At 43.6% G+C, this 25,404-nt stretch overlaps 1 protein-coding gene across 11 annotated transcripts in view; it reads left to right on the forward strand.

Moving 5' to 3' along the window:
• DLGAP1 (DLG associated protein 1) overlaps nucleotides 1–25,404 on the forward strand; it is an 859,965-nt gene that overhangs the window by 828,902 nt on the left and 5,659 nt on the right. For all 11 annotated transcript variants that reach the window (XM_034642364.1, XM_034642367.1, XM_034642366.1 and 8 more), the window contains 3 exons: nucleotides 4,199–4,620; nucleotides 20,408–20,499; nucleotides 24,765–24,917. In XM_034642364.1, the coding sequence (XP_034498255.1) occupies nucleotides 4,199–4,620; nucleotides 20,408–20,499; nucleotides 24,765–24,917 (667 nt within the window). The remainder of the gene's footprint in view (nucleotides 1–4,198; nucleotides 4,621–20,407; nucleotides 20,500–24,764; nucleotides 24,918–25,404) is intronic.

Genomic DNA, 25,404 nt, shown 5'->3' on the forward strand with positions numbered 1-25,404 from the left:
GGATGAAGAAGATAACCAGGGGCCAGAGGTTCGGTAACAGAATGACTGAGTTCATCTCCTCAAGATAAGTTTATGCCTTGGGTCTCACACAGCTGAACGCCTTGCCTTGCAAGGCCGAAGCATGGACGTTCTAAAGATATAGACTGTATTTTGGGTTTTTTGCTCATGACTTAACTTTGTTTAAATGAAGCCCCATCAGACAGGAGGAAGGAGAAGGGCCTCTGTGATTTACCATGTATGTGCTGATTTGTAACCTGCGTACAGAAAAGTTGCGGCAGGGAGGGTGAGGGGGGCAGAAAATCCTCTAATTACACGTATAAACTTGTTTCACAGAAGGGGCGCATGGGGAGCCTAGCTGGCTCAGTTGGTAGAGCATGCGACCCTTGATCTCAAGGCCATGAGTTCAAGCCCCACTTTGGGCAAGGAGCCTACATAAAATAAAAATAAAAAAAAAAAAAAAAAAAAAGGAGGGGCACAAAGCAACAGCAGAGGTGAAAGCTACCAAGTGTCTTTCCTCTTGCTGTTCAGAACAGACCGAGTATTGTGTCCCATACTGGTTGATCCAGTCTTTGGTTTCATGGTTTTCTGCTCCTTAGGCCAGAATATTGGCCAGTCCTTTTCAGAAGTTGTAATTATTACACATTGTGCCTCCAGGGCATGAAGTACTGAAGAAGCAGCTTGAAGAAGCAGCTTCAAGACGGGGGATTATGGTTTGGAAATGGCAAGCCACTGCGTTCAGCTTAGAGGTTTATACCATCTACCAGCAACTGATCTATTCTTTTTGAAAATACAGAAATTAATCCAATGACTCCTTTTGTGTTCCTATCAAAGTTTTAAAACAGCAATAACAACTTGATTGTACTCTTCACTCAGAGGGAACTTTGCACTTGAAAGACATAAAACGTTTTGTAGAGCAGAACATTCTTTGAAAGCTCTGGGTGGAAGAAAGCACTTGCTTAAGGAACTTAATTGAGAGAAACAGCGCAGCCTGGACAGGGTTGCCTGAGTTCAAAGGCACCGCTTTTAATCCCAAACCTTTTTAATTTTACTTAACTTTTATTTCTTTCTGGGTGACTAAACTGCAAACTTCTATTAATCTACTGCCAAGTCATTTTTCTTAAGAAGGTGGATACTTTACAAGATTCATAGCCAGGAGCCCTCTGTGAGGAATGCTGGTGGTACAATTTGTGTAGGTAAAAACAGAGGCCCAGGAAAGGTCACTCTGTTTTGTATGTGGAACAGACTATCTCTGGCAAGTTTGCTGAGGTGGAGAATAAGGCACTCCTTTAAGTCTGGAAAATGTAATGCCCCTGGCAATACATGATCTTGGAGAGTGAAGCCTAATGTTTTCATAGCTGAGATTTTGTGTTAGTAGAACAGCCAGAATGTCAACTGTTGCAGGAAGAGTCATCCATTCACACATGTGTGTGTCTGGAAAGAAAGAAGAAAGCTGAGCTTCAGGAGATGACATTTAACATGGGGGGGGGGGGGGGGGGGTGAATAAGAAGAACGCAGGAATGGCCCACTGCAGCCAAGCGGTAAGTGGCTATTGGAAGAATCACGTTAGCAAAACTGTTCTTCCTTTTGCTCTAGTACAAGACATCTGTAACATGACTTTCAGACTTTCAGACTATGTGATTCCTTTTTTTTTTTTTTTCCGTATGGTCCATTCTAGAGTTAAAGAACTGATAAAATGACCAGGTAAAATACCCTCCACAGAAGTAATTTTTTGAAAACAGCAAACGATGAGATGGGCCAGCTTTTTCTGGCTGGTCTATCCTCATAAAAGAAGTGGTCGGAATCATACTTTATTTGATTATTTTGATCATTCTAACAACTAGTGCAGATCAGCAGTGCAGCCACCTTTTTTCTCGACATTTATTTTCTAGGGGAAAAAAGGATTTATTGTGATGACTGTACTCTCACTTTTTTGGAACTTCTAGTCTTTCTACATTCTTACAAATAACTACTCACCTGTATCGTTCTGGTCACTTTTTCTTTTTCAGGGACCAAAATATTAGTATTAATTGGCTTTAATAAGTGTTCTGGGAGAATTAAGAAAAAAGACATAATCTGGTTTATTAAATGTTGTATTGACATTTTTTAGTGCAACATCCTGGAAGACTGGCACTATTGAATACGAAACATCGATTGAAAATCAGTTGGCAAATCAACCAACTTAACATGGCATGATCATGAGCCAGTACAGAAAATGTACCATCTCATACCCATTAGGATGGCTATTATCAAAAAGTCAAAAAATAAGTGCTGGCAAGGATGTGGAAAAATTGGAACACTTGTGCATTGCAGATGGGAATGTAAAATGGTACAGCCAGTATGGAAAACAGAATGGTAGATCCTCAAAAAATTAAAAATAGAATTACCATATGATACAGTAATTTCTCTTCAGCATTTACACCCAAAAGAATGGAAGACAGGGTCTCAACGAGATATCTGTACAGCCATGTCCAAAGAAGCATTATTGGAAATAGCCAATAAAAGGTGGAAACAAGCCAGGTGTGCATCTACACACGAATGGTTAAACAAAGTGTGGTATACACATACAATGTAGTGTTTTTCAACCTTAAAAAGGAAGGAAATTCTGACACATGCTACAAGAAGCTTAAAGACATTATACCAGGTGAAATAAGCCAATCATAAAAGGACAAGCACTGTATGATGCCACTTCTATGAGACCAAGAGAAGTCAAATTCCACAGAGACAGAAAGTAGAGTGGTGGTTGCCACAGGCTGGGAGGAAGGGGACACTGGGGAACTGCTGAATGGGTACCGAGTTTCCACTGAGAAAGATGAGAAAGTTCTGAAGATGGATGGTGGTAGTGGTTGCACAACACTGTGAGTGTACTTAATGCCAGTGAATCGTACACTTAAAAATATGGTTAAAATAGGGGCGCCTGGGTGGCTCAGTCGTTAAGCGTCTGCCTTCGGCTCAGGGCGTGATCCTGGCGTTATGGGATCGAGGCCCACATCAGGGTCCTCCGCTGTGAGCCTGCTTCTTCCTCTCCCACTCCCCCTGCTTGTGCTCCCCCTCTCTCTGGCTGTCTCTCTCTCTGTCAAATAAATAAAAATTAAAACAAAATATGGTTAAAATAGTATATTTTATGCCATGCATATTTTTTCACAAGGAAAAATAAATAAAATATTAGATCAGGAAGTTAGTTACCTTTTTAAAAAAGTACAGAGTAGGGTAACAGGCACATGATACCTCCTTCAGTGGACTTACATTCTCCGTCATTGTTGTCTGCCTGCTGTAGGAGCCAGTGAAGTTTTTTGTGTGAGTTTTAAATTACTTCAGGCCCACACCTTTCCCTTGCCCCTTGTCTGAGAAAGAATTCACTGCTCCTCTGTTCTTCCCCACCCCCCCCACCTTCCATATACCCTCACCTTCACTATAGAGGTCAACCAGAGATGTATGCAGCCATCTGGTTGAGAAACACCAATTATGTGAATATCCTTATAAAATGCTCAGATTGAATCTGTGAACAAGTTGTCTTTTATCATCTTGGTACAAGGACTGTGGGAAGGAAAATTAAAGGTGCAGAGGAGAATGGTACCAGAGAACTCTAGAATTGTGAACTGTTTTGCCCCAGAGTCTTTGTGCCAAATGATAACAATGACCTATTCGATTAAGAAACAGGTGAATCCTTACCAGGGCAAGGAGTTTTAATTTTAAGAGTAACTTCATGACATTTTAGTTTGCTTTTGGAAAGTCTTACCTCGTAAGAGCTGTCCCTGGAAAAAAACGTAATTATGCAGAATTCACAAGAGGCTTGGGCCAGGTTGGGTTGGTTTTGTTTCCCTGATTTCTGAACAAATTATGCAGACTAAAATAGAACTGAATTGTTTCCTTACCCCTCAGCAACCTGACTACCAGAATTCAAGCGACCCCAGACTTGAGGAGGAAGTTGGACATGGGACATTATACTGGCTTCCATAGCTGTACACATTGTTCGGCTTCTAAAATTTCTCTAGATATGCTTTAAGATGATATTGAACAAAGATGAGAGATCTGTGTTCTGTATATCAGAGCTATGGTAACTGATTTGTTTGCATCAAGGGCCTACCTCCCCAGACTGACAGGATGAGGCCTCCTATGGTTACACTCACCAGGAAAAGTAGAAATGCTTTTGCTTCGAGAGCTAGCCTTGAACTAACTCTCCTTTCTCTATTCCTCCAAGCTTCCGCAGGTTCACTCGATCCAACAGTGTGACGACAGCAGTACAGGCCGACCTGGACTTCCACGATAATCTGGAAAACTCTCTGGAGTCTATAGAGGACAATTCGTGCCCCGGCCCAATGGCCAGACAATTCTCCCGGGACGCCAGCACCTCCACCGTCAGCATTCAGGGCTCAGGAAACCACTACCACGCCTGCGCTGCCGACGACGACTTTGATGCGGATTTTGACCCTTCGATTCTGCCTCCCCCGGATCCCTGGATTGACTCGATCACTGAAGATCCCCTGGAGGCCGTCCAAAGGTCAGTGTGCCACCGGGACGGCCACTGGTTTCTGAAGCTTCTCCAGGCAGAGCGGGACCGCATGGAAGGGTGGTGCCAGCAGATGGAAAGAGAAGAGCGGGAAAACAACCTGCCGGAAGACAGTAAGTAATGGCCGCCTTGCACGCCTGCGCACTCGGCGCTTCCGGGCTGGGCTGACGCAGCGTCTGTAGACGTCGTGGTTCCTTCCCTGCCGGGTTCGCTTGTCTGGCTGCGGTTCCACACACCCGGCCATGATGTGTGGGACAGCGGGGCGGTTCCGGCTGAGAGTCCCGCCGCCCCCCGCGCTGCCCAGGGAAAAGAAAACCACGGGGCCGAGTGTTAGCTAGCTCTACTGGGTACCTGCTATCTCTAGCCCGGTGCCTGCTAGCTGTAGGTCCTTTTTTTTTCGGAAAAGGACCAAGCTCAACGTGGGGGTGGCCTCACGTTTCTACACCGGCTCCTCTTTCTCGGGTGGTTTCTGAAACGGGGTTGATTCTCAGGGAATTAAATGCCCAATGCACCAGTCCAGGTTTAGAACAAGGCCAATAATGCATAGGTCAGTAGAGACCATGCTTATTAACATTCATAAACCTGTTCATGCACTTTCTCTCACGGGTTTCAGGGAGGCAAACCTTCAGCCACTAAATGAACTAACACAAGTTTCAACGTAACGGGGTTAAAATAAGTAATAATACAATGAATAAAGAAAATAAATAACGGAAGCCTTGCACACCATTATTTTCAAACTTTGCTTTTTAACACAACAATAATTTCTATTAACAATTGACAACATTAGGTAGCTGGCTGGCTGGCTGGCTGGCTCAGTTGGTAGAGGGTGGGGGACTCTTGATCTCAGGGTTGTGAGTTCAAGCCCCACGTTGGGCATAGAGCTTACTTAAAAAAAAAAAAAGTAAGTAATTGACAACAAAATGACCAGGTTTCCTCAGTTCTGAGGCATGTTTTCCACATTTTCAACAATTCTGAAATTGAGCTATAGTTTATAATCAGTGTGTATTTTAATGTTGTGTGTTTGTTTTCCTCTGAAAAACTATTATTAAATGAATGGTGGATCTTCCAACTGATGATATTTTTTTAATCAAAAAAATTTAGGCATTTAGGGGTAAGCATTTAAGCTTGTCTTCATTTTTGCATGGGAACCACCTGGAAGAGTATTGTCATGATGTGGCTTTGGGGGCCTTTTTTTTTTTTAATCATTTAACTTTTTCTCATAAAAAAATTTAAAACATGTGCAAAAGTATAGGGTTTAGTACAATGAACCCCCATGTACCCATTGCCCATCACAACTGGCCAGTCTCCTTTTCTTATCTTACCCCACTTGTCATTTTTGACAGATTAGTTTAAAGAAAGCCCAAGGCATGCATCATGGCACTTTATTATGTATCCGCCGATAAGGATTTTTTTTTATGTAATCATCATATATTATCATCCCTAATAAAAATATCAATAGTTTCATAATAATTAGACCCTGAGCCTACGTTAAATCGTGTTAAATAGACTTACTAAATAACCCAAACTAATTATGTCAGAGGGCAGTGAGTTTTTCATAAAGGAAGTATTTTTTATAAAAAATGAGTCTGGAAAATAACAATTAGCAGGTTGTGGGATTTCCTTGCTGTGTCAGCTCTTCTGTGCATTCATTCCTCCTGCCTGAACCCTACCCACCAACTGACTCGCCTATGTGTTGTCTTTATTAACAGGTCAGAAAATCCGTAAGTAGGTTTCTGTAACGTTCCTTTTGTCCTTTCATGTTATAAATGCAAACAACTTAGCAGTGGAAAAGTAAATCTCCTTGACACTTGCCCCTAACAGTTGGTGCCACTGCAAGTTCACCTGAGTGTTAATCCACAAGCAGAATTAGCTTTTTGCCCCGGTGACAGGTGAAGGAGGCACCACCCAGCAGCAATGCATGGGGTAGTTTTCAGTAAGAAGTCTTAGCAGTTACATCTTCTTATTCTCCTTTCCCCTTGTGGGTATACCCAAAGCTGATTAGATTTTCCCAGGAAAAATGCTAGTGTTTAAGGAGCAACGGCCTCTGGTGCACTGCTCAACAGAACAAGCTAATTTTTAGATTTCAATGCCTTCAACCCATTAATTCAGGACTCATTCTAGTTTCCTGGTTGACTTCCAATAGGACCCAGGAGAGCTGGGTCTCTGCTCAGCTTCTACCGCCCCTTGGACCAAGGTCCCTAACAACCCCCCCCCCACCTCAAAAAGATCCTAGGGTTTTAGAATACAGTTTAAAAGCCAATGGTCTGTAGTGAAAAGTCCAAATTATTAATTTTTCCAAATATAATTTTGTAACTATAGATCGAACAGCTAACACAAAATTTAGATGTAAATGCCCTTTATGCATGCTTTTTTAAATGTACAAAACTGATTCAAATTAGTAGCATTTATTCATTTAAGCCCATCTAGCCTAGAAATATGACTCTTCCTTCAAGTCTCAGCTTGGGCCTCACCTTCTGGAAGTCTGCAGAATGCCTCCCCTCAGGGTGAATTGGGTGTGTCTCCTGGTGATTCCGTAATAGCCCGTACATTTGTCTATCAGCTATTTCCAACATGATTTTATAGTGTCTATGTATCTGTCTCCTCCACTGAGAAATGAGATCTCTGAGGACAAAAATTATTCTTATCTCATTCATCTTTATATCCACTGCCCCTCTGATGGTTCCTGGTACATAATAGGGGATCAGTGAATATATATTTGAGTCCTGGAAATATTTTGGAAATTCTATTTTACAAAAGTATTTTATCTTGAAAAACGTTTTCTCCTCCGTAGCTACAGAATATTCAATGAGTAACTAGCAGTTGTTGTTGCTGAAAGTGGGAAGGGGACTTCCCTGGTGAGGTGATGAGCTCTTCTGATCAAAGCAAGGATCTAACAGAGAGAGATGAGCACCTGCCACAGAAATGGTAGAAAAGACTTATGTGTCGGTCAGCCGAATAATCTAGATGAACTCTCTATGTCCTGTCCAGCTCTTGGGACATGATTCCATTCAACAAGCACTTGAAAGCTTTATCCTTCATCCCCGAGAGCTTCAATCTACCAGCATTCCAGAATTCTAAATAGCACAGTGGTAACTTCCCAGGCCAAACTTCCCAGGTCAAAGAGTTGCCAATTTCAAATGATGCAAACCCAAATCAGAGCCACGGCCACCCTCCACGGGAAGACGGGAGAATAGAAGCACATGAGAAAATATTCATCTTGTCCTTACAATACCCCCGGCAGTGGGCTGGAGACTTTGACAGGTGTTTTATTTGCCCTCAAAACAGCTCTCTGGCAGTATCTTGTCCAAGGTCACAGGAACACAGAAGTGTCTGATGGAACAGATACAACATGAATAACAGTTGACAAGATAATAATACTCTGTGTGTCGCTTGGTGCTGTCCTCTAAAGCTCTCCATTCGTATCTGTCCCTGGCTCCTTGGCAACCATAATTCTGTTCTGATAACTAGGCCTGGAACTGTAGAGGGTCTTTGTTTTACTCATTCTCTAATTTAGCTTTTTCTTTTTTTTTTTTATTAAAAAAAAAAAAAAGAGGAAGAGAAGCCAATCCTGTCTGGTAGGCACAGCCAATGTCTGAGTAACCAACTTAAAAAAAAAAAAAATTGTGTACACCCAGAAAAATAGCTTTGACAAATGAGTCGAGCCCGGATACATCCGTCTCTTGGCCAAACCACCTTGTGTGTTTTTGGGTCCCATACAAGGAGGTACATTCAAGGTGTATGATGAAGGTGACTCCTTGACAGACCCCTCCCAGGAGACGTAGTCTTCAAAATCATCATGGAAGGCGAAGTAGTTTAGAGTGAGAGAAAGGAAGATTTTTTAAAGAGATTTTATTTATTTATTTAAGAGAGAGAGAGAGAGCACGAGCGGGGTGGGGGGGGTGAGAGGCAGAGGGAGAGGGACAAGCAGACTCCCCGCTGAGCAGGGAGCCCAATGCAGGACTCAATCCCAGGACTCTGGGACCATGACTGGAGCTGAAGGCTGAGGCCAACTGAGCCACCCAGGCACCCCAAGAAAGGAAGGTTCTGACTATACATGCTTAATTTATTTGGGGGGGGGCACCAGAATTATCCCAATTCTTAAATATTCAAAAATGTTTGGTGAATGCACTTAATGTCTCTGAACTGTACACTTCAACCTGGTTGAAATGGTAGATCTGATGTATATTTTATCACACACGAAAAATTCTGCCCCCCTCCAAAAAATGTCAGCCACAGCTGAAAGTAGTGGAACAAACACTCTATCATCATGTTCATAGTTATTCATCACACTTATAAGAATGTAAGGTATTTCGTTCACTATCTTCCTGACTTTGAAATACACTGTGTTGGTGGGGGATAAAAAAGACATTAGGAACAGAACCTATTTGCTCAGTAGGAGTGTCAAGCCCAGATTTAGGGTGTGGGACACTGGCAGTCATCTTTCTTGATGAGAGCATTAAAATGGAAGGAAGGGAGCCATCCGATTTTAAATAATTATTCAGTTATCAATTATTTTATGATGCCATTACCCTGATTCTGACAGCTGCTTCCTAGGGACATTGTTTTTGGCATTCCGGGACTGGAAAACACTTTCCTGGTTTACCTGAAGCTGTTAAACGTGCACGACAAGGGGCAGAATGAGAAGGGGCATTTATGGTCGCCTGGTAGCATCCTATGATCTTTGCAAAGTGTAACTGTACATTCTTTGGGTGTGTGGAGCTATTATGTGCCCTGATAAGATAAAAGCAGGGCAAGGGCTTCGGTTCTTGTTTTAAATGTTCATCCCTTACAGTCGATGGTAGGGTTTTGGCTCAGTAACCAAATAATGAAAATCTGCAGTGAGTGAGGTTTCCTCCAAGCCCTGGCAGCTGACAGAATGCTTGTTCCCCCAGCACTTGAAGTAAAATGATACAAGCTTTCCTCAGACAATGAAGCCCTTGTGTGAAACAGCTGTCTCGGGGAGATGGCTCAGTGCTATTTGACAGTGGCTTGTATGTTACATAGATACGTCTGGTATTATCTGACCGGCAATGAAATGGCCAGATGGAACCAAATGCTCCTAACTAGGAAGGCAGTCTAGCAATGCGGGTGAAAAACAGAGGCTCAGGTTTCAGTGGCCCTAGGACGAAATACTGGTCGATTGTGCTCGGAAATCTATCTTTGCCTCCTGAATTGTGGACAATGTATATGTGGAATTTTCAGGCATTATCTGAAATGAACTGATAAACCTAGAGCATGTGCAGGAGGCAAACTAATTCCACTTTAATTTTGCCTGGTAATGGCATCCAAGTTAGTGAAACTTGGCCTTGGGTACCCCAGAAGGCTTGTGAGCCTTGGCAGCGAATGTGGGGCTGGTAATGAAACCTCAAATGGGGTTTGCCCGGTTTCAGGTTGAGTTACGGAAGCTGTGCACAGTCATCGTTGAGACCGTCTATCGGTGAGATCACCAGGGTGACTCTGCCCAGTGCTGCCTGCGGCGTGTCCCTGCAGACTGTGGGTGGCAAGCAAAGGAGCTCTTTCTCTGATTTCGGCAATTCATCCGCCTCAAGCCTTGCGTATTTCTAAGCAGGGAGAGGTGGGTGCATCCTAGTTCCTTTCTGTTTTATTCTCATCTTACTTTTGAAGTGACCTTCAAAAATTCCCTCCCTGCCCCAGCCCCCCCCCCACACACACACTCACTGCATAGTCCCTCTTTAAAGGTCTGGCCAACCTGAAATTAGTGACCACAGAGGAAGTGGCAGTAATGAAAAGGAAATCATGTATACTGTGCCTTATGTTTAACCTTCTGGAACACTCAGTTTTCTTTGCTCTGCACAGCGCGGGGCACAAAGAGGAAGGTTTTGATGCCAGAAGGACATCACAGAGCATCCTTCCATGAGCATGTTTCATTGGGGGTGGTCTCAAGGCGTGGAGGCACAGAGAGGTGGAGAATGTGTCAAGGCGAAGGCCAGGCCAGCAATGGATCTCTTGTTGTCTAGGCCAGTGGTGTTCCATTATTCCAGACTGCCTCTGTGCCGCAGAGAGACAGAGACAGCAGAGGGGGAGTGGGGCAAGACTGGGGTCAAGATCTCCGATGGTTTTCTCCAACAGTAACTGTTTATGTGGAATATAATCGCAATGGACTTCAGACACAGTATTTAGTTCTTTTCTTCTGGATTACCAAGGGAAGTGTTAACTAATTCTCATTTCATTCAGCTTTCAAAGGCTCAAGAACTGTATTTTTCTATGTATATGATGTTATTATTTCATAGCTCATATAAAATGAGATATGGATTGAAGCATAACCATCTTTTATGAGTAAGACTCCTCGAGTATGGACTGGGAGAAAAAAATTCAACTAGTTGAGCTTTTGAAAACTTGCTCTTTACAAACAAAGCAATATTTCCTCCCATGTTTTAACCCTGCAGAAGCTTTCAGCCTATGGGGTAATTTCTACTTGAGAATTCTATTCTCTATTCATTCGCTACTGAGTTTTGGCTCAAAAAAAAAAAAAAATGCACTCTTGTAAAATGCAGAGCACCCACTGTCAGCCAGGAGTGAAACAGATCCATGTTTTCAATGGAGACCCTTTGTTGACAGTAGGTTTGGGTCACAAATGTGTTTGAGGAGCAGCTGGGCAGTTGGTTGGAGAAATTCTTTTCCATGAGGACACACTTGTAAATAAGAATGTCTCTACATGAATAATCCCAACTTGAAATCACACAGATTTGGTGTGACAAATCCACATAAATTTAAAGTAAGTGTGTGGATCCACTTTTTAAAAATTCATTTTCCCTCTCCTTTTTTTCCCTTTTCCAGCTGGAATGGGGGGGGGGGAGCCTGGGAGGTAAAAAGAAGTCAGTCTAAATCAGCCCAAATAGAATTATAAACAGAAACCCAAAAGGAATCATAGCCCAGCTAAGACTATATTAGCTAATTAATTAGTCAGGACTGTAACTTAAAAAGTGACGCTAGACATGGTAAAACCTTCAAGAATCAGATGCATAAGGCCTAGAATGTTGTAGCTAATTTATTTTTCTGGTTAACATAAACTTTGTAGATGAGTCCATTAGTTTCAAAACTTATTCCTTCAACAAGATACCAGGAATTACATGGGCGCAGTGTGTGCCATAGAAGGGCTTGAGGTCTGGTTAAAAAGTCAGACATATAGGGGCGCCTGGGTGGCACAGCGGTTAAGCGTCTGCCTTCGGCTCAGGGCGTGATCCCGGCGTTATGGGATCGAGCCCCACATCAGGCTCTTCTGCTATGAGCCTGCTTCTTCCTCTCCCACTCCCCCTGCCTGTGTTCCCTCTCTCGCTGGCTGTCTCTATCTCTGTCGAATAAAAAAAAAAAAAAGTCAGACATATAAATAGATCATGCTGGAAAGAATGTGGAAAGGGCAGAGAGAGCTCTATGCATGGGGAATTGGAGGAGCAATGGAGGGGGAGAGCGGAAAGGAGCTAGGGCTTTCTGGAGGAGGTACACCTGAGCATGGGGGGAGAGGGGATGGGCTAGAGGAGGCATCAAGGCAGGAGGCATCCCCAGCCTGGTGTTTAGCCTGAGCAAAGGCACTGAGAAGAGAGACAGCTTTTAGATTTGGGCAACTGGGGAGCCAGAGCACTGAGAGAGGGGGCAGAGGTAAGGGGGGGCCTTGCCTGCAAGGCATTGAAGAGAGTTCCCCGCTTACTCCATGGATGATAGAAAGCCATGGAAAAGTCTTAATCATGTAAATTAATATGAGATTAAAAAAAAATCCTCTAGATCCCCTACTAAAACCAAACCTCCAGCATTGACAAGGGAGGGAAAACAGTCTCACTGTGGATGGGGTGATGAAGCCTTGTCGCCCTAATAGTAACCAACTCGGGAATCCTAAGGGAAATATGGATTTGGGGAGACAAGAGGTGTCTGGTGGCCGCTCCGCTATGCAACACTGAGGCTTGAGGGGTTGATATACACTGGAGTTTACAGATTTGGGAAACATAAACAAATTTCCAGAATAGCTGAAACAGAGAGAGTGATGAGCTCATTCAAGGGGAAGATGGAGGTGGGCTCAGGACTGAATTTTGTGTTCAGCATTTATGAGGTGAAGGGAGAGAGCCCTAAGGAAAAAGGAATGCAGGGTCAGAGCCAGAGACTGTGTGTGGGGGCCTTGGTGCCAAATGCAGAGCAATCTGGCAGGAGAAGGAGGGTGAGGAGAGGCCAGGCGGCAGAGGGTGGGTAGGCAGACAAAGTGTGGCTGAGGAAATTGAGGAGCAGAGGCGTTCCATCCTTTCGAGAGCATTCGCAGGAAGGTATGACTCCACCAGGCCTGCCATAACAAAGTTCCACACGCCACTGACCTGAACAACAGAAATGGTGTTTTCAGTTTTGGAGGCTGGAAGTCTGAAACCAAAGTGCTGGTTTCTTCTGGGGGAACTGGTCTTCCCTCTCTGTGTCTGTGTTCTTTTTTTTTTTTTTTTTTTTAATTTTATTTGTTTGGGCAAATAAGCCAGCAAGAGAGGGAACACAAGCAGGGGGAGTGGGGAAGAGAAGAAGCAGGCTCCCAGCGGAGCAGGGAGCCCGATGCGGGGCGCAATCCCAGGACCCTGGGATCAGACCCTGAGCCAAAGGCAGACACTTAACAACTGAGCCACCCAGGCACCCCTGTGTCTGTGTTCTGATCTCTTCTTATAAGGACACCAGTTACATTGCATCAGGACCCCCCAGTGACCTCTTTTTAATCTAATTACCGAATCAAAGGCCATATCTCCAAATACCGTCATATTCTAAAGTATAGGGGATTAGGACTTCAACATTTGAACTTTGGAAGGACATAATGCAGCCCACGACAAGGAAGAAGAAGAATTTTATATTAGCTGGAGGGGACCATGAGATTAGGGAGGATTCCCACCCTCCCTCAGAATGGGAGAGATGGGCAGAAGCTACAGGAATCCCCGGTAGTGTTATGGTATAAAGAGGCAGAGATTGCAGAGACAGGGACAGACTTATGGAGCACATTCTCAGAACAGCTAGAAGGGAACCAGGCCAAGGACACAGGTAGATGGGAAGAGTGAATGTAGAAAAGTCTTTAGTGTGGGGGCAGTTAGCAGTCGTGGAGAGGTGACACTAGGAATGCACGTAAGCAATTCTCTCCTGGCACCCGGCATCTCTGCTGTTATCCAGGTAACCAGAAGAGTCTGCTGCTAGCCCACCATGGAGAACTCCCACACTCTTTAGAGATTTAGGGGGCTAGAGAAGTAGTAGGAGAGGCAGAACATTGAGAATATTCCTGCCTGATTCTGCTTTCTTCATCTCATAGGAGGCAAGGTTACTGCTGAAGATGAGGAAGCAGGGTTGAGTTGCGAGTAAGAGTCAGAAAGGGAGGGTCAGAGAGGGCAGTAACAAAGATCACCTCAAAGGAATAATGAGGAGCAATGAAAAATCAGCTGCGTTTGAAGATTGTGGGTTCAGAGTGGCACTGAACCACACGACTAAACACTGTTTGGAACACAAGGTGGGCATCTAGCTCTCCAGGCTACCAGGATTTACCCGGCATGCTCTGCACCTGAACATGGACCTTGTTTTGCAGGATAGCTGCTTCTCACGAGGAGGGTTCTGGCCCTTCATTTTGCAGTGAGCTTCCTTGTCGCACAAGGCCCCGGCTGGGTAGTATAAGCATTGAGCACTGGTTAGAGTTCCGTCTCCTCTGTGTATCTCCATCACCCAGCAACCAGTTGGCCACCGTCGTAGCTCTGATAGGTGGGGGAACTATGCCAGGAAATCTGGGCCCCTGAACAATTGTGGTGGACGTCTTAGACACACAGACCAAAGAAATTATTGACACTTGCCTAAGTCTGCCTGAGTGAAAGCCACCAAAAAAAAGAGGACATTCAATCAGCGCACACTACTGGAGAGAGGGGCTGGAGTATGAAGATCAGCCGGAGAAGTAACTCCCTGTTTTGCCCAAAGCTACCTTTTAATTTCCCGGCAAATGCGCAAGCACTGAAGAATGTCGATAGAATAGAGAAGTTACAACTTCTGCTACATTCTAACAATTTTTGTATATTATTGCGTTAAATAATCAGCAATCCTATGAAGATAGTATTATGATTATTTGACAGATAAATGAAACACAGTCTGAGAGTACCATAAACTCCCCAAGATCAGCCCCTGGTAAGTGGCATTCCTGACTTGCACACCTGTGCTCTTTCCAGTAGACTACTCTGAGAGGGAAAGTGGGACAGGAAAAGGAGTACACTAAGTGAATTATAGCGCAGGTGGCAGGACTCGGGGAGCATCCCGCCCAGCACATCCGCGGGACATGAAGGGGGAAGGCTCCCCACTGGTAGGACAGCCAGCCCCACACTTTGTCCTGGTCTTTAGCATCCCGGTTTTGGGGACATGCCGTTGAGGGCATAAGAAATATGTCTATTCTTCTCTGTTCGGACGCCTAATGTGAGGGTCTGATGATTGTGGAGTTGGGCCTAGTAGATAAGAATCAGAAGCAGTCAGAAAATCCACTGCTTCTGCCTTTTCAGATCTAGGGACTTAATTCTTCTAGGAATGTTAAAGGATGGATATGTTAATTACACTTAAGGACTTCTTTTTTCAAACAAAAGTTCTCTCGTGTTTATTCCTGAGACAACCTACCAAGGCAGAAACATAGAAACAAAGAGCAAAATAATTTCCCCCTTAACATACATCCAACTGTCCAGATAGTGGTGATGCTGGTGACCTTGGAGCAGCTTAAATCCATGTGCTGTCTCACGTGTGAGTCCTGATAGACCCAGCTGGATTCTTCTCCAGCATCTGCTGTTGGAGTTGTACCTGATTTTATGACCAGTTTTCATCAAAATCCACGGGGGGAATACTTCTTGGCCAGGAAGTGCCTGATCGGAGTCTTATGAGCAGGGAAGACATAGTGAGGAGCGGTCAACCGCACCCCCCAGGATGTCGGAGAAAGGGAGCGAGAGCTATGCTTGTAGATATGAGATACTGATTTGGATGCAGCAGAAAGTCAGGTCTAGCCCCAGAGGGAATAACCTGTGTTTTTTTGCTCCTATCACAGCCTACTTGCAGCTTTGCCATGGACCCACTTGCAGAATTAAAAGAAATCTCCATTCCCTTCACCGCTGTGCCTTTTATACCACCTCCTTGTTTCCCAAATAAAAGTCATCACCCACGGGGGTCAGTGGGAGGGAGGAGGTGTGCTCTTCTCTCAGTGTCTGGGGTTTTATCTGCATGTGACCAGATTTAAAATCAGAGTTTCCCTAAGAGACCCATCTCACACCCCAAAATAGTCTTTCTCTGCTTCTGTTATGATGTATAATCTTCAAAAGCAAAACGCAGACTTAAACCTTACACCCACTAGCATCTCTTTGAAGGGATCCCTGGTTCCTACGTTCTTTTCACTCCTGAAATTTCTGTTTCAACAATTACTTCTTGTACATATGCTTTGCTCTCTCATCTGAATGTGGGACAGGGAGGGGGTTTGCTGAACTTCCCCCATTCTTATATCAGCTTGCTGCAGCTGCCTCCCTTCTGTCCAGTGGCACTGGCTAAAAAATGTTGATCAAGGAAAGAAATCACCCTCAGATGGCTTCATGTAAGTAGATTCAGACCCAGTTTTCAATACGTGTTGAGAGAAAAGAGCACTACTGGACGGAGAGGGAGAAGACGGGGCCCCAGGCGCTCTAGGGCCCCAGCAAAGGCACTTTGTAGTTAGAGCCCAGATTTTCTCAAATGGAATGATGATATCTGCCCTGCCTCGCAGGGTCCTGAGGGGATCTGATTAGATGTGCACATGAAATACAAGGCAATAATATGAATAGACAGATCTTCGCAAGAACCAAACAGTGATGACCTTCCGAAAGATCTTGGCTTTATGTGGTGAACTAACCCATGCCTGTGCTCTCTATTATAATCCCCCATAACTATCTACTGCAGGATGAGAAGTTTCTAAAATTATAAGTGGGGGAGTTAGTATGGCAGTGCCTACCTCTGAAATGGGAGGAGTTTAGTTCACTGGTGTTTGGGGTTGTTATTTTGTACTGCCACTGAGGAATAGACTAGCAGCTGGGGAGGAAAGGATAGGGAGAAAGGAATCTTAAAAATGAACTATCAGGGGTTTTATAAGATACCTAGGGAGACCAGCTTTACCTACATAAAATGAGTGGTGCAGCAGAACAAGGCCTATAATATGATTAAATATTACACGAATAGATGGTATTAAGTTGGTTAAATGGCATGCCTGAGGAAATACAGCAGAGAGACATGGTTCCAGAAGATGCAGTGAATGAGGGGAGATGGATGGTACAAACTGCTGACTATATTTGAGTTGAACAATCTGGAAAATATACATGGACCAGAGTGTGAAGGAAAGCAGCTAAATGTAATCCAGGAGCACATCCTCTCTAGCTTTTCTCTTCCTCATGGCCTACATAACAAGCACGAAATTTACCTTCAGGAGAAGAGAGTGATCTCACACACCAAGCGTATGTCTAACGGAAAAAGAGAACCAACTCCATTAGAGCCTTTTTCTTTTCTTCTCTTTTCTCAGACTTTATTTTCTTATTTGAGAGAGGGAGAGCAAGAGAGAGCACAAGTGGAGTAGAGAGGGAGAGGGAGAAGCGGACTCCTTGCCGAGCAGAGAGCCCAACGTGGGGCTTAATCCCAGGACCCCGACTGAGATCATGACCTGGGCTGAAAGCAGACCCTTAACCAACTGAGCCACCCAGGTGCCCCCATTAGAGCTTTTTTCTTAAAAATTAAATAAAGTGAGTTTTTAGGGGGTGACTGGGTGGCTCAGTCGATTAAGCATCCGACTCTTTTTTTTTTTTTAAAGATTTTGTTTATTTATTTGACAGAGAGAGAGAGACAGCCAGCGAGAGAGGGAACACAAGCAGGGGGAGTGGGAGAGGAAGAAGCAGGCTCATAGCGGAGGAGCCTGATGTGGGGCTCGATCCCAGAACTCTGGGATCACGCCCTGAGCCGAAGGCAGACGCCCAACCGCTGTGCCACCCAGGCGCCCCTAAGCATCCGACTCTTGATCTCACGACCCTGAGACCCTAACTCGAGTCCAACATTGGGGTCTGCACTCAGTGGGGAGTCTGCTTGAGATTCCCTCCCTCTTCTCCCTCTGCCCCTCCCTCCACACACACTGTCTCTCTCTGTCTCTGTCTCTCTCTCTCTCAAATAAATAAATAAATCTTTTAAAAAAAAAAAACGAAAGTGAGTTTTTAGTTCTCTAGAAACAAAAGTGTGGAGGGCAAAGAAGTGGGAACTCTCGTCTGCTTGCCCCTGGCCCTCCTGTTTCACTGAAGGCCCACATCAGCATCTCCCTTCCCTGGGCCCAGGAAAGATTATCACTCAGACACTGGAAATGCACACAACGCCCGAGCCTGTAGGGAATTTCCACTCAAGGAACATGATGGCAAAAACCTGGAAAACAGAGGGGCCACAACTCCACCCCAGTTATTTTTGCTCCAAATCTATAGCTCTCACCAGACCATGCTGAATGAAGACAGATATCCCTTGCTTTACGTTCAAGAAGACATCCGTCGCAGTGAACCCAACCTACATGGTTGGGTGTCGCCTGGAAGATTGTTAGGGGCAGTGCTTTCTTCTCATTTGAGCATCACTGTCTCCCTCAGCTACTCTAATTACGGTTGTCTATCATACAGCTCAGGTATTTGGTGTAATCGAGAACCATTAGCTCAAAGGTTTGAGGAATATCAGAATAGCTTGAGTTTCTGTGAGTTCCCAGGAGTTATGCAAATTTCACAGCCAGGAAATTGGAGACCCCTCAGTCCTAGTTCTAAGCTCCCAGGATTCACCCTGAGATTTGCTGGTATCACCGTCCGACCCATCACCAACATAACTCAGAGATGTTTCCGGGGACCTTAGAGTTCCTAAAGCCACACGATCACTTAGGAAATGCTTTCTCAGAACTGTCTCAGACCTGGGACGGGTCATCTGAACCACATACCTGTCCCAGGTAACCGACGATGTCTGGTTACCTTTGAATAATCCAGACTTTGATTTTTTTCTCTTCTCTTCTTGGCAGAGCAAGTGTGGGGCCCACAGGTGGGACACCCAGAGAGGCAGAATAGTGTCCTGGCCCTAGGTAATAGCAAACATTTATTGGTCATTTGCTATATATCAGACACTGCCCTAAGCATTTCCCATGTGTTACTGCTTTCAACCTTCACAACAACCCTACGAATGGGTACCGTTAGCCCCACTTTACAGATGAGAGAACAGAGATTAAGTGACCTGTCCAGGGCAGGGGCCGGGAAGCGTCGTAGCCAGAACCCTCCGCCAGCTCAGGCCCTGAGCCCTTAGCTACGAGGATGCCCTGTGTCTCCACATGCTCTTTCCCTTCTGCTTCAGGGGTGTGAGAAAGGGAGAAGGGCCTCCCACCACAGATAACCATCCAAAAGATGTTAAAAGCCCCTGGAAAAAAGTAAACCCTTAGGCCTGAGGAATTGCTGCCCTATGGTGGTCAGGGGAACCCCTAGCTATCACTGAGGAGGCAATTCCTGCGGGGGGGGGGGCTGTTAGCTTTGACAGGTGACAGAGAGTGCATGAACGCCCCGACTTCCATGTGGGGGATGCTGAAATGTTTGAGTCATGCCGAGGTATAATGTGCATCCTAAACCATTATCTAGCCTGGCAGTATTTTATGTTTTGTGTTTTTGGGTTTTGTTTTTGTTTTTGTTTTGTTTGGGGGGGATTTTTTTAGCCTGGCAGTTTTAAACAGAGCAGAAAATTACTAGAAAACCCTGCGGCAAGATGAAGTTTCCTTTTCTTTTGTTTCCTTCTCAGACTCTGTGGGGGCTGAGGTCGAGAAAGGGAGACCTCACTCCGCCCTGGGTCTCAGGCTCTGTCGGTTCACAGCCTAACAACAACGGCACAAACAGCGCTTCGATCCTTTAGGACACGTCCCCGCGCGCATTTCCACGCGGGGCAAGTGCCCTGCGGGGGAGCCTCCCTGTCTGGTATTCTGTGCGGGGCCGGGGGAAGGGGCGAGCAGGGCGCCTTCTCCCCTTCCTTCCCGACAGGGAGGGCGTGCTGAGAACTGCCTGGTGGCAGCGCTCCAGCCGCGCAGCTGTGCCCCGGTTCCCACCGGGCGGAGGGAGGGCCTTGGGACAATGCAGACCACGGGACAGATCTGCGCGGAGCGGTTCCGCCCGTCTCAGCACGCCCGTCAGTTGAAAGGTTCTCGCCTTAGTCTGCACCGAAGACAAGAAGTAGCTTGCAACGGAGATTTTCAGCACAGTGCATAGGGAATTAAACGTATATTAACAATAAAATTGGTCTGTGGAGTGGAAAAGCTGGAACGGTGCTGGCGTTCCCTAGGCAACAGGCTGAAAATGTTCATTCCTTAGAAAATCTTTCAACTGACCATGGCGCTTTCCTGACAGTCCCGGTGGCTGGGCTCCGGAAAAATACTGAAGGCTATGGATAGGATATGGTGAGTGCCAAGAGATCTCCCCCCCCCCAAGTCAGGATTGCTTTTCTTGCGTTTGGATTTGGATTAGAAAAGCGAACTAGCAGACCATGATGGCTGACACAAATAAATCCATAACTATACTGATAAACACTTGAAATTCACCCTTGCCATAAAAGAGGGGGGACCCTATTTGCCTCTTGTAACCTCTAGTGCTGTGATGGAAAACTCCGTTATTCCTAAGAAATATGGGGGATGAGCTATGGTTTTTTTCCAAGTTGATTTTATACTTTACTTTACCCTAGGAGCTTCTGTTCCATAGACTAGCAGAGTAACAACGGCAGCTGGGCAGTTGTGTGTGTGTGTGTTCACGTGCTGTATGTGTGCTGTTTTCCCTAATTATTGCAGCATAACTTCCTCTTTGCTTTACCAGACTAAATCTCAACCGTGAGGCATAACGTGTAAACTTCTTGTATGTTTGCTCTTTTCAGTTCTAGGGAAAATCCGAACCGCAGTTGGCAGTGCCCAACTTCTCATGGCCCAGAAATTCTACCAGTTCAGAGAACTGTGTGAAGAAAACCTGGTAGGTAACATTCCCCATCACTACCACTTCCTAGTCAGGAGGAGAACGTGTTGTCAAGACTGGCGCAACTAAAGTAAAACTGATTTTGAACCAAATGAAGGCCCATTGGACTCTCTTACCTGGAATAGAATTTTCTGATGAATCTTATTTCCTGCTTTTCTTAAAATTGGAAATATTTATTTTATACCTAAATAATCTTAGGAGAAAAATCCAATCAAGTTGAAACTCCATTTCCTGTTTTGTTTTGTTTTTTCGTAACGGAAATTTTTCCGTTTTCCTGGCTTTCGCATGGCAGCCCCGATTTCATTATTCTTACCGAAACATGGAACAGCCTGATATTTCAAAAATAGTATTACAGAGAACCATTCTGGATAATGATTGTCCTTCTGAAATAGCCGTTGGTGCCTATTTCATCATCAGGGCTCTCAGTTTTCATTCAAGGCCAGAGGTGGACGGCAGGCCAAAGTGTAGATTTGATCTCCTTGAGACAGATGAATCATTCATCCTTCTCGGACATACCAAAACCAAATAAAGCAAAACGAAGGACAAAAACACCACTAACATCAACAACATTTTTTAAATTGGCTGCAAAATACAAGGGCAAGAGCTTCCTCACATACATACGCCTTAAAAAAAAATAAAAGCCTACTGTGTCTGCAAGTGTCGTTCCACAAGAATAGCTTTTATTGGTCAATTGTTGGTCAAGCTTGCTTAAAATAAAGAACATGAAAAGCAACATGTTTATCTTGTGGAAAGTAAAAACATGATTATTTGCAATCTAGTTGACTATGATTTTAGAACTTTAACCACATCTTCTTGTTAACAAGGACAAATATAGACTGAATGGGATTTATCGAGACAGGGTTCAATCAAGAGAAAATTGAAAGCATGCAAAAGTTGGTGTTCTCTGTCCTTCTTCACCAGTCTTCTCTTTCTGGAACCTCCCTTTGGGGCAATCCTTTCCCTCCTCCTCATACCCACCCCCTACCCTGTAGTTTGTTTCCCCCCCTCAGCAAATTTACCTGGCCCTTCTTCCACCTTCTCAGAAATTCTATTCTGGATAGAGATAATATAGATTAGTAAATGTATGGGTAAGTGAATTCAACAAACATTTTATTGAGCTTCACTATGTGCCACGAACAGAATTCCTGCTAATTTGTAAACTTGTTAATCTGTACGGATCTTAGTTAACATGATTCTTTGGTCCTTAAATGTATAAAAGTTCAGATAAAGCTCTATTTCTCAAATTAGCTAAAGGATGGAGGGAAGCCAAAGTGTACACACTCTAGGGCAAACACAGCACACTTTTTAACAATTATAGAATAAGCAGGTATATTATGAGGTAGAATGCAAACACTGCAGATTTTGAAGATGAAATCACAAACAAGACGTTTTGAAAACTTTGCAGATTTCTAGGAAAGGTTAACTTTGAAAAAGCCGGCTTTTGACGTTTCCCAGTCCCTGACGGGCTCACTTGCCTTAGCCAGTAGAGGAACTTAGTTGGAAATGTAGGCAGCGCTTAGAGGTAGGAAGTGGAACTGCACTTCCGGCAAAGGGCCACTGATGGGGGCTTCAAGTCCCGCCCCGGAAGGGAAGATGGAGAGCACACCAGGTGCCCGGTGCCATGCTGAGGGCTTTTAGTTACATGAACTGGTTAAATCCTCAGAGCGACCCTATGGGTCAGATAACGACATTATTTTGATGACAGCTTTACAGTTGAGGAAAATGGAGGTGGAAAAGCTAAATAACTTGGCCAGGAATAAAAAATAATAGATAAATAATTTGGCCAGGGTGACAGGGTAAGAGGCAGAGATAAGATGCAAATCCCAGTCTGTTTGACCTCTTTCCCTGTTTGATCTCCCCTCAACCCCCAAGATTCCCAAGATTTGAGTTCTAGTCCTCACCCTCTTAGAAAGACATGGGGCTGATCAGTCAGCTTCACCTCTGCAGCAAGAAGCATGGTGGCCGTGTGGTGGCATTGCTTAGTTCTATAAAGCTGCACAAAAGTGCAGCCAAGATTGGCCCAACCGGACTCCTTCCTTGAGTTCTTACGCTGGGGAGGAAAATACTTACAAATACTTGCATATTATTCCAGACTAGACTGTCAGGCATAGAATAAATGGATGAGCATTACTTTTCCCAACAAAACTAAACTAAGGAACCCAGCTCCCTTCAACCTTCCACACCCTCCACCACCTCTGACCTAGGCAAGAGCTGCAACTCCTTGTGCGTGGAATGTCACATGACCCACAGATTCTCTTTCTCTCTGCTTCCTCATCTGTCCCCTTGACAATGCAGGGCCAAAGAGATTCTTGGTGAGGAGGGAACAAATTGCCCATCATACAGAATTAAACAAACTGCAGGCCTACCTAACACTTAATGCATTGCTGACTGAAACAATTTTGCCAGTGACCTAAAACACTTTAGTAAACTCCAAAATATGAACAATTTAGTTCTTAGTTACTGGTGAGATAAAGACCATAAAACTCCATTTGCAATGTACTTTGTTAAAGCCATTATCTGTCTGTTCTGAACCTAGGTGTTGAGAAACTTTTTTTTAACTTACTAAATGAAAATACTCCAGAGAAATTCCTTAGTGTAATTCATGTGTCAGTAGACTTGAGTTTAAACCAAATACTTACAAACTTCAAAAATTATGTCTTCCAATGAATTCCAGAACTATGGGTAGTTTGAGAAGTATAAGTTTATAAGTACATTTTTATTTGTATTCATTTTGAAACCAGACCAATAATGTTAGTCCATCAAGGGCTAAAAAGTTCTTTCCAACCTATTAACTTTGATGAGCACTGACCTTGCACTTTCTGAAAGTTGGTTTTTAAAGTACAAAATGCCCTCAGGTTATTATATGGCATGAGGTTTCGTAGTATATCAGAGTGCCCTGAATACCCACAGGTAACCAAAACTGACCCAGATGGAGGCTTCTGACATCTAGAGGCTCCCACCCAGCTAATCACGAATGCCTTTAGCTACCATTGGTGGTCATGATTAACAATGAGCATGACCCCTTCGATCTCTTAGTTATGTTTTGTCTGTTTTACATCATATAAATTAGTGGCTCATACTTTGTAATACCTCTCAGGGGTATATGGAAGGGGAAAAAAAAAAAAAGTCAATCCTTAGACACCGAAGAACATTTAATATTATCTAGAAAGTGGGTCATTACAGACATCTGTGTGAATGTATAGATATGTGTTCTCACATTTGCTATTTTATGTTATGGTTGATTTGAAACTAATTCATTTCCAAATGATTTTGTCGAAGTACTTGTGTGATAAAATGACTTCCTATACTAGTAACATCGTAATTGTGAAATGCATAGTACTTTAAAAATCCAATTATTTTATTACTCATCATTTGTTTACCCTATTGTTTCACTCAACACGATTGTTAAAACAAATCTTATTTTAGATTCCCTATCTTTTCTCTGAATAAGTTGGATGGCATGGAGCAGGATTCCAACTCTAATAATAATATATTGCATTTTTTCCCCAGAGATGGTATCTTCATTTAAATATGTTTTAAACGCATCTTGTTATAGTTTTTTGAAAAGTTTGGACCCTCTCCCCATACCACATTGATAGATGTTGTGTTACAAAAGAAGAGTTTTACGACCTTGACATTTGAGAATCACTGACTCAGACAGATGAGTGTATAAAATTACCATTTGAAATGGAATCTTTAAAAAACGATCAAACTTGTAGAAAGAGAGAGTCGAAAAATGGTTGCCAGGGGTTTGAGGGTGGGGGAAAAGGGAGAGATTGGTAAAAGGTACAGATATTCGGTTATGAAATGATTAAGGTCCGAGGTTTTCATGTGCAAAATGGTGACTATAGCTGATAACACTATTGTAAAACTGAAATTTGCTGAGAGTAGAACTTCAAATGCTCTCGCACGCACAGAAAGATAAATATGTGATGTGATGGACGCGCTTATTAATTCTATGGGATGTGTCCTTACGCAATGTGTGTATATATCCAGTCATTACGTCGTACACTTTAAATATCTTACAGTTGTTATTTGTCAATTATTCCTTCATAAATCTTTATAGATAGATATAGATAGATAGGCAGGTAGATAGATAGATAGGATTACCATTTGTAGCCTCACTTTTAGCTCCTATTTGAAAGCTGAAAGGAACTCATCTCCCTTATGTTATTTGAAATATTTGAAAATACCCCTTGGGTCCTGTGCTTGTTGTCCCAGACTGCCTCTAAAGCATGAATGTTTTTCTTTCTCTTGTACAGAATCCCAATGCTCATCCGAGGCCCACCTCCCAGGACTTGGCGGGGTTCTGGGACATGCTGCAGTTGTCCATAGAAAATATTAGTATGAAATTTGATGAACTTCATCAGTTAAAGGCCAATAATTGGAAACAGATGGATCCTCTTGACAAGAAGGTAGAACAATGTAGATTTTGTATGGTTCATTTAAAAACCTGCACAAACACTGGACAGTCTAAATAGGCTTCTGCATTCAGTCTTGCTGTTTACAATGTGAAATGGAGCTGATATCATATTAATCTCATTGTAATGACAATGTTTACATAGTAATCATTTGGGATATTATCTGTAATATGTTTCAGGCATATTTCTAAAGAAAAACCTGTCTTTGTGAATTGGAAAATGGGAATGTGGCTTTTTTGTTAATTAAACTTTAAGTTAAACCATTTTAGTCACTGGAAGGAACTGCCTCCATTTTGCTTTTTAAACTAAAATAAATGACATCTTCAGTGCATGACTATATAGAGCAAGAGTTCAACTTCCTTACACCCCTAGGATGTGTTTTCGAGAAAAATAGGAAGTCCTGAAAACTAACCGACTTTGATAATCATTTCATAAATATAGTAATAAAGAAACCACTGTTGTTCAAGTTTAAAAATATACA

Source organism: Ailuropoda melanoleuca, chromosome 14 (assembly GCF_002007445.2).
Source record: "Ailuropoda melanoleuca isolate Jingjing chromosome 14, ASM200744v2, whole genome shotgun sequence".
NCBI classification, from domain to species: domain Eukaryota; kingdom Metazoa; phylum Chordata; class Mammalia; order Carnivora; family Ursidae; genus Ailuropoda; species Ailuropoda melanoleuca.